Source organism: Podarcis vaucheri (genome assembly GCF_965113315.1).
Source record: "Podarcis vaucheri genome assembly, chromosome: 17".
Lineage (NCBI taxonomy): Eukaryota > Metazoa > Chordata > Lepidosauria > Squamata > Lacertidae > Podarcis > Podarcis vaucheri.
In genome coordinates, this window is record NC_138755.1 from 8,449,265 (window position 1) to 8,461,960 (window position 12,696).

The window sequence follows — 12,696 nt, forward strand, 5'->3', positions numbered from 1 at the left end:
TGGCAGGGGGGCTAGGCTGGTGGCTGACTTAATTTCAGGATAAATACAACTCTTACAACTATATGAAATAAGAATCTAGCATTTCTTAAATCCTTTGCATAATTACATTTAAGCCAATATATTTAATACATAACATAGGTAGCCTTTTAAAAGGAATAAGGCCTTTGTAAAGTAAAAAAGGAACTTAGTAGAAAACAGCTTCAAAAGAAGCCTCTTCAGTTTACACCCCCCCCTCAGCCAGCTGCTTTTCCCATTAGCTCTTCCCAACATTTATTGCCCTTTAACTCTCTCAGTTTAAGAAAGAAACAGCTTTAAAAAGACTTCCCAAAAATGCTCTCCCAAAAATGCTCTTGGCCTTTTAACCTTAGAAAGAAGATCTGGCTCATTTTACTGGGAGGCACATTGGTATTATTTTACTATTTACTCATTCCTAATTATGTTTATCTCTGCCTTTTTTTATCTTCTGTAACATGTAGGGTCAGTGTCCTCACTCTCAGCCTGTAATTCCCCCTTTTTACGACTTTGAGAATTGTTTTCTGCTATAAATCAAGGGGCCCCTTGTCTAGGAGGAAAACATTGCCAAGGTTCTCTAAGCAGCTGGTCTTCTGTCTGGCATGAAACATTTGAAAATCTAAGCCCATTTAATTTAGGAACCTGATCAAGATATAAGCCAATATAAGCCTTGATTAAAAATGCAGTCTATATTCAGATGCCACAAAACGACTAAACAACAATGTGCTGTGTGTAGGACTACCTCAAAGATGGTCTGCAGCAGAGGTTGTCAAACTAAGGCCTGCAGGCTGGATACGGCCCACCAGGCTCATTAATCCGGCCCGCTAACCTTGCGAAGCCTGCCGCCCACTTGGTCAGTCCCTGCGCTAAACAGGCGCGGCACAGAGAGACTGACTTCAGCGACGCAGCATGGCTTCTGATTGGCTGCAGGAGGCAGCAGAGCAGGAGAAAGCAGCAGCGGTGCGGAGGCTGCCCAGGCCAGCGGCATCTGGGTGCCGCCCCTTCCTTCCCGCTAAGGTGGCCAAACGGGAGGAAGCGGCCGAGCGGGAAGGAACTGGCAGCGGTATGGAGGCTGCCTCCGCCACCCAGGCCAGCGGCATGGGCTCTGTGCCCTGGCAAGACAGAGGACGCTGATGCTGCCAAAGACAAGGCAGCGGCGGCAGTGGAAGCATGAGTGGTAAAGGCAGGGAGGGGGCCTTTTGGGAGGGGGGGTACTGTGATAGTAATTTTGAGGTCTTAGATATATGCTAAATGTTCATAAGTGTACCAACCAAGCACGTACATAGATCAGCACAGGAAGACCAACCTGGAACCATTTTGATTCCGAAACTGAGTACCGTATTTTTCGGCTCATAGGGCGCACCTAGTTTTTTTTTTGGGGGGGGAAATAAGGAAAACATTTTTTATTCCCCCCCCAGGCGCGGGGCTGGTGTGGGGGAAGCCCAAGCTTCCCCCGACCCCAGCCCCCAGAACAGGCAGCTCTGTGCAAGCCGTGGGAGAGCTGCGCGACTTTGCGCAGCCCTCCCACGGCTTGCTGAGAGCTGCCCGAAGCCTGGGGGGTGCTGAGCTCAGCGCACCCCCAGGCTTCAGGGTGCAGGCAGCTCTCCACAAGGCTTGCAAAGCCGCACAGCTCTCCCACGGCTTGCGGATAGCTTCCTGAAGCCTGGAGAGTGAGAGGGGTCGGTGCGCACGGACCCCTCTCGCTCTCCAGGCTTCAGCGAAAGCCTGCATTCACCCCATAGGACGCACACACATTTCCCCTTCATTTTTGGAGGGGGAAAAGTGTGTCCTATAGGGTGAAAAATACGCTAAATGTTTTCTCTACAAGGTCAAAGTGGGAAACCTCCCCATTGTCTCTTTCCTCACAAATCCTGTCTTAAGGGCACATTTAAGATATGAATAGGGTGTGAGCCTGTGACCTGGCCCAGAAACTAAGTATTTATCACTACCAAAGAATGGCCAGGCTTCCCAGGCAATCCAATCAAGTAACCTGCCAGACAGGAGAAAAACAATGACAGGAGAAAAACAACATTCAATATCTGTTTTAGACCGCCTTTTCTGTGATGTAGGTATGATGTATCTGAGGGGTGGTCTTAGGTTACACCCCTTCTGTGATGTATGTATGATGTTTCTGGGGGTGGTCTTGATCTACAGGGTGGCAATTTAAAAAGTCTTTATAAGGCCTTGCACGCCATTTTTCTGGGTTCTTCCTCCTCTCCCGCGGGTGAGGGGAGCACCCTGTTGCAACTGATCAATAAAGATCAGGCTTACTAGCTGCTTTGCTTCTCAATATTCTCTGGTTGGCCTCTGTTATTCTCTCCTACCAATAGGGAACGTATGTAAGGACTCTATATGGGCTCTTGGATACCCCATAAGGGAAAAGGGCAATTTTTGTTTACAACAGTACTTTCAGGAGGTGGTGGGTCTGGCTCCCCACAAGGTCTGAGGGACAGTGGACCGGCCCACTCCTGAAAAAATTTGCTGACCCCTGGTCTGGAGGCTGCAGGTGGTGCAGAATGCCTGATGGGACCCTGCGCAACAGATCCTGAAAGTGCTTCACTGGCTGCCAGTGAACTACCAGTCCAAATTCACATAAAGCCCTAAATGACTTGGGACCCAGGTACCTAAAACAGTGCTTTCCATTTATGGAATGTTTTCCCTAGGGAGGTGAATCTATCTCCGTCATTACTGGCTTTCAGGAAATATTTTAAAACATTCCTGCTGACTCCAGGCATTTGATGACTGAAAGGCACTGTTCCGGGCAACCCTAAGCATACTACTACTGCTACTACTACTACTACTACTACTAATTTATTATTTATACCCCGCCCATCTGGCGGGGTTTCCCCAGGCACAATGGGCGACTCCTAACAGAATATTAAAAACACGGTAAAACATCAGACATTAAAAACTTCCCTAAATAGGGTTGCCTTCAGATGTCTTCTAAAAGTCAGATAGTTGTTTATTTCCTTGACATCTGATGGGAGGGCGTTCCACAGGGTGGGTGCCACTACCGAGAAGGCCCCCTGCCTGGTTCCCTGTAACTTGGCTTCTCGCAGTGAGGGAACCGCCAGAAGGCCCTCGGAGCTTTGAGAAGCTTTGAGAAGAAACTGAGAGTTTCCAAGGCATGCTCTCGTTCATGGGGTCACGGAGAGTCGAACACAACTATCATCTATCTAATCTATCATCTATCTATCTCCATTCTTGCAATCTCCATTCATATAACCCTATTTTTTCCATGTTGAGAATCAAGGAATCAGAGTGGAGAACAGAACAACCTCAGGTCTGGAGAGGACGAGGAAACTGGTTTACCGTTGAGTGCTTCCAGTAGTATACGACTTCCTCCATGTTCTCCAGCGGGTTGAGGAGGAAGTGGTCTCGCCACTCATGCCAGTCAATGGTCATGGTGCCATCCTTGTCTATGCTGCAACACACACAAAACAGAGTAGAGTGAGACTGAAGGGGGGGGAGCCAGTGTGGGCTAGGGCACACTGGGACTGGGGGGGGTCAGGGAGGTGGGAGTTCAAAGCAAGGGTAGTGACAGCCTCACCTGTGCAAAATTTTCTCCGCTTGCTGCAGGGAGATGTAAACGCCAAGGCTGTGGAAGGTTTGCTGGATCTCAGATACGTCAATGTGGCCTGTAGCACAAGAAGAGAAGAGAAGAGGATCCATCTGTCTGGAGGAGCCAGGGTGCATCTTAAACTACTGATGGGTTAGAAGCTGGGGAGCCAAGAGGGTTCTACAGGGTCCCCCAATGGGTGGAAGTGAGATGTGCCCACAGCTTCCTGGGCTGCAGACCTGCAGGCGCGCAAAAGGACCCAGTGGGTTTTAAGGGATTTCTTGGAAGGGTGGAAGTGGGTGGGTGAAGGGGTAGCAATTTCGTTGCTGGACCAGGGGTGCATGCTGTCACGGTGGGGAGGGAGACACCATACAGGCAGCCATACCAGCCTTCGGGATTCCCCTGCCGGCGTCCCACCTGGAAGAGAGACAGAGAGGGCTACAGAGGGGGGTGCCATCGCCAGAGGAGAAAGAAGGAAGCCTCCTACAGGAAGGAAGAACTCCTCAATATTTACATCTCAGAGATGCTGTTGCGTGCGCACACACTGGAGAGGACTATTGCTAACGTGGGGACATGAAGCAGTAAGCATAGTCAGAAGAGGGTACCAGGCAATGAAGAAAGCTGCTGCTGCTGCTGATGATGATAAAGGTAAAGGTAAAGGGACCCCTGACCATTAGGTCCAGTCGTGACCGACTCTGGGGTTGCGGTGCTCTTCTCGCTTTCTTGGCCGAGGGAGCCAGCGTACAGCTTCCGGGTCATGTGGCCAGCATGACTAAGCCGCTTCTGGCGAACCAGAGCAACACACGGAAATGCCGTTTACCGATGATGATGGTGATACATTATTATTATTATTATTACCCCACCCATCTGGCTGGGTATCCCCAGTCACTCTGGGCGGCTCCCAAGAGAGTATTAAAAACAAGATAAAACATCAAACTTTAAAAACTTCCCTAAATAGGGCTGCTTTCAGATGTCTTCTAAAAGTCAGATACAGTCATACCTCGGGTTGAAGCAGCTTCGGGATAAGTATTTTCGGGTTGCGTGCTGTGGCAACCTGGAAGTAACGGAGGGTGTTACTTCTGGGTTTTGCCGCTCGCGCATGCGCAGACGGTCAAAATGACGTCACATGCATGCGCAGAAGTGGCGAATTGTGGCCCGCGGACACGGGTTGCATTTGTTGTGGATGTGAACAGGGCTCTGGAACGGATCCTGTTCGCATCCAGAGGTACCACTGGAGTTATTGATCTCTTTGACATCTGATGGGAAGGTGTTCCACAGGGTGGGTTCCACTACCAAGAAGGTCCTCTGCCTGGCTCCCTGTAACCTCACTTCTCGCAGTGAGTGAACCGCCAGAAGGCCCTTGGCGCTGGACCTCAGTGTCCGGGCTGAATGATGGGGGTGGAGACACTCCTTTGGGTATACTGGGTTGAGGCCGTTTAGGGCTTTAAAGGTCAGCACCAACACTTTGAATTGTGCTTGGAAATGTACAGGGAGCCAATGTAGGTCTTTCAGGTAGCCCTCCCTATAAAGTTGGACTGCAACTCCCATCATCCCTGACTATTGGCTGTAGTGGCTGCGGCTGATGGGAGTACGAGTCTAACACTAGCTGGAGGACTGCAGGCTCCCCATCCCTGCTTCGGATGCAAGCAAAACCAGGAACTTTCTGCAGATATAGAACACTATTAATGCCCGCAGCTGATGTGTTTATTATACAGCTGTCCCTGTATGTATACAGCTTCACAATTAACTTTATTCTACCTGGAGATATAGAAGAAGCAGGAGCATTCATTTTGCTAGGAAAGCACAGGGTAGGAAACTTCCTCATCAGGAAATCCTGATTAAGTTCAAACTAACTGATGCTGCCAACAAGTACTGTAAGTCAGAGTCTGTCGATTTCAGTCTCTCTGCTTCCCATTTTCCCCAAAGGCTATGTTTGGTTTGCCAAAATTCCCTATTGGTTTGCTGCAGTTAGTACGACGGAGGAAAAGCTTGAGGCAGGAATGCACAGCATATCCCAAAGGAGGCCTATTTAAAGGGGGGCAGATAAGAAAAAGACTTCACTTGGCCCCTGGGGTCCAGATTAAAAAGAAACTGAGAGATTAAGCTCCGAATAAAAGAGAAGTATGTTGCTTTAGTAAGATACAACAAAATGAAGCGCTCCCCGAGGTTTCCAAATGCTTGAAGAAAGCACAGTGTGTGACTGAAATGGAAAAGCTGGCTGTTCTTGTACAAGAGAGAGGTCATTTAACAATTTCATCAAGAATGATCACATTTGCCCAAGAGATTGGAAAGAATAGTGTATCAGAACTTTGGTAGCACAAAATGTATTCTTTGCATTCTGAGTATTAAAGAGGCGCTGCATTGCTAAGTGTCCCTTTCTTGCATGCTTTCAGCCTCTGAAATGTGCTTGCTCCTAGAAAGAGGAAGCGCTGCTCACTGATTCTACTTTTGCCCTTGTTGAATAGGTTCTGTATAGTTTCAAAAACCTGCAAAGCCTGTTTGGCCAGAGGTGAGCAGAGGACAAAATAAACGCATGTCCTGTGAACATCTTGGCAAGCAGTGCCTCTCTGGCAGAATGTGGGCCAGGATTTAGATCTTCTGCAATATAGCATATTAAAAGCCTGACCTTAAGCTACAGAAAACATACTGTTTGTAAGACACCGCTGTTTTACTAAATGCAGGTGGACATTGTCTAAAACAAGCACAACAGGGATTTGTCGGACTGAGTTTGTAAGAGTTCTTTTGGCCCTTCATTAGAGTGCAGAACTTTATCAGTTCTGTTCAAAAAGCTCAGTATTTCACTAGGTGATTTCCTAAACTCTGGAAAATAGAGGATCATAGAATAGTAGAGTTCATAGAATTGTAGAGTTGGAAGGGACCCCAAGAGTGAGTCATCTAGTCAAACCTTCTGAAATGCAATAATTTTTTGCCCAGCATGGGGCTGTAACCCACAACAACCCTGAGATTAAGAGTTTCATCCTCTATCAACAGAGCTATCCCAAGGAATCAAGTATTTTCCCCTATCTACCTGAAAATTACTAATTAATGTGTTATTGGTTTTGTTTTAGTGGCTTTGCATTTGTGGTTGGCTTTAAACAATAGGACCTTCATATGAAGGACATATAATAAATCTAACAAAAACAACATAAAGGCTGCTTCCTAATTAATCAGAGGAATCTTTTTAGTTACCTAAGTTTTGGTCCAGTTAGGTTAACTGACTAAATATTTAAACTTTTGAGTCCTAATAAAAGTGCACGCCAGTCTTCTGGAAGATGCTCAGGTTCAGGCTTTGGAGAACATCCAGGGTGTTTTACAGTGGTTGAAGTTTCTGAATACTCATCTAGGACAGCCCTGAATAACCTTATTGCAGTTGTCTAGGCTCAAAGCTTTAAAGGCAGGAAAAATGGATGCCATGGCAGCCATCTAAATCCACTGGATTCTTCTATGTCTACATATTGTTAAGTCCAACAAGCACACATATTTTTGGAAGCTAGCTTAAGAGAGATGTGCCTTCTCTAGCAATTATCAGCCTACAGTTGCCTCCACACAAATGTATACACACACAGTGTAAAAGGTACACTGGATAACCACAAAGGGCACGGGGCAACGAGAAATCCTGAAACTACGGCAGGGTGGGGTTGAATAACTGCTGGTTAATGGATCTTTAATAGCCTCCATTTGGATTTGGGCCAAAACCAAAACATCTCCCGGAAACGAAACGAGATCATTATCCACATTATGGTTGTTAGTTTAGGCTGGAGGCTGACCATAGTTTCTTCAATTGAAAGCAGTTTGAAAGAGGGAAGCAAAACTTTTCCCAACCACTTCCAACTTTCTTTAAATCAACAAGCTGTCTCTGGTATCGTGTGTGCACAGAGTGCATACGCTCCAACATTTCTTCGATGAAAATAGGGATGTCCCATTCCATAATGATATTTTTACTATTAATACCCCGCACATCTTACTGGGTTGCCCCAGCCACTCTGGGCAGCTTCCAACATATATAAAACCACAATTAAATATTAAACATTAACAAAAACTTCCTTATACTGTACGGGATTGCCTTCTGACGGCTTGGGAGTTGAATAACTCCATACCCTCCGACATTTCTCCAGTGAAAATAAGGACATCCTAAGGAAAAGTAGGACATTCTGGTATCAAATCAGAAACCAGGACAGCTTCACTCAAGTCAGGGATATCCCTGGAAAACAAGGACACTTGGAGGGTCTGAGAGTCTGGTGAGTGACCCCACAAGTAGTGGACAACCTTTTTGTATACAATGGTACCTCAGGTTAAGAACCTAATTCATTCTGGAGGTCCATTCTTAACCTGAAACTGTTCTTAACCTGAGATACCACTTTAGCTAATGGGGCCTCATCCTGAAGCAAAGTTCTTAACCCGAGGTACTATTTCTGGGTTAGCGGAGTCTGGAACCTGAAGTGTCTGTAACCTGAAGCGTCTGTAACCCAAGGTACCACTGTATTTAAAGGAACAGTCAGTTGTTCTCTGTGCTCTTGTTCTCCTCCTTTTTTTCTTCTTCATTCTAATGCCTTTCTTCTCTTACTTTCCCTTTAGGGCAATATTACAGATGTCTACTGCATGTTGCAGAGTCAGCCAAGAGTTGCAAGGTCACAGCAGGACAGGTGGGATCAGATGGGCTTATGATTTATTTAATAATGGGACAAAGGCTTGTTTCAATAAGTATTTTGAGCTGTGCCTCCCTCTCCACGCCCCCTTCTATGAGTCTTTAAACCTGTGTTTTTGGTTTTTTTTAAAGGAACAGACAGATTAATGGAGAACAAGGCTATCAGTGGCTTGTAACCTCCGTGGCTGTATTGTATACCAGTTGTCAAGAACCACAAGTGGGGCAATGGCTGCTGCCTTAGGCATCTGATGCCTTAGGCATCCCTTAGGCATCTAGTTGGCTACTGTGGCAACAGGATGCTGGACTACATGGGACTGGGGGCTTTTCCTGTCTCCAAGTAGACAGAACTGCCCATTTATGGCCTCTGGCCCTCTCCCTGGAGTTCTGGCTAGGCAGGAAGACTCGCTGAACAGGAGATGCAGGTGGTCATCTTGTTGAAACAAGCCCCCTTCAGACATGTTTTGGAAGAAACGGAATAGTTTTTGAACTGATTGTACTAGATGCAGGAAGGAGAGGCTTGGCAAAAGCAGCCTGCTGCATTCCAGATTTTTGTCGGACGCCACTAGGGCTGCAGCACTCACTGACTTCGCGGTCTGTGCTCTCTCCAAGCTTTCGGCTTTGTCCCAAACATTGACCTGCCATCTGGTACGTTTAACAGCCCACTTTTCAAGTCTACCCTGTGCTCTAAAGGGGCTCTGATTCAGAAGCAGCAGGATCGCCAGTGGTGGTTTTTCACGTTGCCTCTCCTCCCCTGCCTTTTAACAGCGAAGCTTTGCCCCTCAGCGCCTGTGAAAGCTTCGCCTGCATAATGTCTGCCTTTCAAAAGGCAAGACTGGTTTACTACTGTATAGCTGTGAACCCAAGTTGTAACACTTTACAATGGTACCTTGGGTTACATACGCTTCAGGTTACATATGCTTCAGGTTACAGACTCCACTAACCCAGAAATAGTACCTTGGGTTAAGAACTTTGCTTCAGGATGGGAACAGAAATCATGCTCTGGTGGCACGGCGGCAGCAGGAGGCCCCTTTAGCTAAAGTGGTACCACAGGTTAAGAACAGTTTCAGGTTAAGAACGGACCTCCAGAACGAATTAAGTACTTAACCCGAGATACCACTGTACATGAAATCATAATCAGAGGAAAGGGGGGGGGGAGGAAAGGCTAAGAAGGAAGACCCCAAAGTAGTAGGAACACATATATTCTCCATGGCCCCATGGCAATTTCCACTTCATAAAAAAGGTCATTGCCAGTCAGTTGTGGATTGTGAAGAGTGTGACCCTCATTCCTGTTGCAACAAAGAGCCCTTCTCTCATCTCCTCAAGCATCACTTGACACATTGTCAAGGGCATTTTCTGTCCCCGTGTGGTGGCCATCCTGTATATGGAGGGGGTCTTATCCCATGGAGAAGTGGGAATCAATCCAAGTGGAAGTCCACTCTGTGTACTGCATACAGCCATTCAATGTGGCCTTCACATGGCGGCTGTAATATGAAGCAGAAGCAGAGGGTCAGAAACTCAAAGACTTGGCACACGCGTGCACGTGCGCGCACGTGTGCACGTGCGTGCGCGCACGCACACACACACACACACACAATCTCTCCCCATGTGTAGGTTCCTTGCTTGGCCAAGTCTGGGAGCAACTCAAAGCTTAAGATCATAAACCACCCTCACAGTGCAAGGTGAACACACGAAAAACTCACTGTACAAATATTAGCTTCACTCATGTGATCCACCTTCCACCTGCCCTATCTTCCACAGGAAATGCTGTTGAGACACACAAAGTCTCCAGGGGTATGACTGAGGCCTTTGTATCCCTCTGCCCTATTTGTGGAGGGTGGGGGCAGGAAGAATGTGGACAATTCAGGGCTTGCTGTCATGCCCCCACGATACAGAGGACTTTGATTCCAGGGCCAGATATGAGCCAGCTCTAAGATGACTTGCTAAACCAACCAGTCCCCAAGCTGGATCAGTCCCTTTGGAACCTCCACTAATGATGGCAACCTTGGGCCTGAAGGGGCCAGATGAGAGCCTCTCTAGCCACCCCCTCGGGACTTTTCCTCCCTCACACACCCCGTCTTCCCAGGTCACGTGCCTCAGCATCCCTGCTTTGCACCCTCCTTGAGGGCTTTTGCCGGGTTAAAATGTGTCCTTGAACTCTGACAATGCCTCTTGCTTGAGGACAGGGCCGGCCCAGCCATGAGGCAAGGTGAGGCAGTTGCTTCAGGGCAGCAGGCTCCAGAAAACTGGGAGAAGTGGCAGATCCGCCTTCTGCGCTTGTCGGCCCCCTCCTCCTCTGCCCACTGCCACATGGTGGGGGGCAGGGGCATAAGAGTGGGTACATGACTGGCACACAGTCCACCCCCCCCCATTTTCTGGTTTGCCTCTAGCGGCAAAATGTCCAGGGCCCCACTTGAGGAGCGTGTGAAAACCAGCCACCTGGTACAAAGGTAAATTGACATTTCTGGCTTTGCCTATTTTTGCCTCTGGTCCTGCCCACCACAGGGATTTGGCGCCCAGAAGGGAACGTGAAGAAGGTACCCCTCTCCTGGCTTCCACAAGGATCATGCGCCATGCCTCAGAGTATAAGACACAGGCCTGGGAGTTCCTTCTGACTCGGCCAGAATGGGAGGAAAAGGCAGCCGTGTAGGCAGTGGTGTAGCGTGGGGGGTGCAGGTGGGGCCGGCCGCACCGGGCGCAACATCTGGGGGGGCACGCTCGCACTCGCAGCTCTCTGCCCCTACCTGGCTCACGGGTTAGGGGGCGCAAATTACTTGCCTTGCCCCGGGTGCTGACAACCCACGCTACGCCACCAGGGACGCGGACTTATAAAAAATATTGGGGGGGCCCGGGAAAGCTCGCGAAATGTAAACAAGCTCATGAATATGCAAATAAGCTCATGAATATGCAAATAAAGTGGCACCGCCCCCCTCGTGAGCGAATAGGGGAGAGCGTGCTGCGCCTATTAATCAGCTCCGGAACAGCTGATATGCGGGAAACGTGGGGCTAGAGGCAGGAGCCCCCGCCCCCGGGGATTCCCTAATCTCGCGGGGGACGGCCGGGGCTCTCCGGCTAGGGCGCACGGCTGGTTGGCTGGCTGGCGAGGGAGCAGGTGGGGAGGAGGCGGGGGACGGCGGCGGCGCTCTGCTGGAAGGGCGCCCGAGATTATTGGGGGGGCTGAGCCCCCCAAAAATTTTTTTTGAGGGGGCTCAAGCCCCCTCAAGCCCCATGGAGTCGGCGCCTATGTACGCCACTGCGTGCAGAGTCTGGCATTCGGGTGCGTCTCATGCATCTATCATTTACAGTCATCTGGTAGGAATTGGAAAGAGCTTCAGGAGGCAAGGCCACCCACTCCTTGGGGCAGAGACTGCCAAGGAGGGAGGCCAGCCATGCCTGGGTCTTGTCTTGGAGCCGTCAAACAGGCGTCCTTTATTCAAGGCTGCGGAACAGAACAGGCACTTCCCGGCTCTCTTCAGCCTCACGGAACATAAATTCCTATGCTCTTTATCCCTGCGCCTCCATCTTTTCTGACATGCAGCTAGCACAAGGGAGTCCCAAATGGAGGAAGTTATAGGTCATTATTCGATCTGCGTTTCTTAACTGGTCCCTGCAAGGAATGCACAGCATGGCCCACATTTTAAGGCACACTATCTGGAGTTGGGGTGGGGAAGCTTGTGGAAACTGAGTTAAGCTGATGATAGGCTGAAAGGAAATAGGGAGCTTTGCAGTTAGGTCTTCTTGTTCCAGGATTGGGGTGGGGGGGCCCAGGGGGAGGGGAAGAATAGTCATGAACCTTCCCGTGACTGGTATAGCCTTATAGATGGCAGGATTCAATTCTAAAATATTTTACTTTCAACTGTCGTCAGCCAGGGACTATTTGGCCACAATTTAAAATGTGGTTACACTTAACTGATGAGTTCCTGGTGTTTTATTTCTTTATTTTTCATTAAAATAAACCAGAACCTCATTTATTATAAAAAAAAAAGAGGGGGGGAGGTAGCCAGAGAGGGGTCTACCCAGTCTGTTGCGGGAGAAACAGGAAGGTGTGGGAAAGGGCAGGGTTTGCATGATTATAGATTTAGTTAGGACAACCACTGTGGTGTAGGGGTTAGACTAGAGGGTCAGATTAGGACCAGCCTTTCCTTTGTGCACTCATAATGTTTTGTGCTCAGGATGGTAACAGGGCAGTTACATGCAATTCCACTTTCAATACTCTTTGTACCTGCAAAGGTTTCACGGAGACCACACCGCTTCGTTTCCTGTCATAACATCCTAGCCACCCAGAGTGGCCGGGGCAACTCAGCCAGTGGCGTAGCGTGGGTTGTCAGCACCTGGGGCAAGGCAAGTAATTTGCGCCCCCTAACCCTTGGATTTGCGCCCCCTAACCCTAACCCCCAGATATTGCGCCCGGTGCGGCTGGCCCCCCCTGCACCCCCCACGCTACGCCACTGAACTCAGCCAAATGGGCAGAGTATAAATAATA

The 12,696-nt window shown here is 48.8% G+C and overlaps 1 protein-coding gene across 1 annotated transcript in view; it reads right to left on the bottom strand.

Annotated features, from left to right (window-relative positions):
- The window catches only part of LOC309522266 (mitochondrial adenyl nucleotide antiporter SLC25A23-like), a 53,176-nt gene that overhangs the window by 16,514 nt on the left and 23,966 nt on the right, over positions 1 to 12,696 (bottom strand). The window contains exons 3-4 of the mRNA XM_082205489.1: positions 3,563 to 3,650; positions 3,325 to 3,436 (exon numbers count right to left, since the gene is read on the bottom strand). Coding sequence (XP_082061615.1) covers positions 3,325 to 3,436; positions 3,563 to 3,650 — 200 coding nt within the window. The remainder of the gene's footprint in view (positions 1 to 3,324; positions 3,437 to 3,562; positions 3,651 to 12,696) is intronic.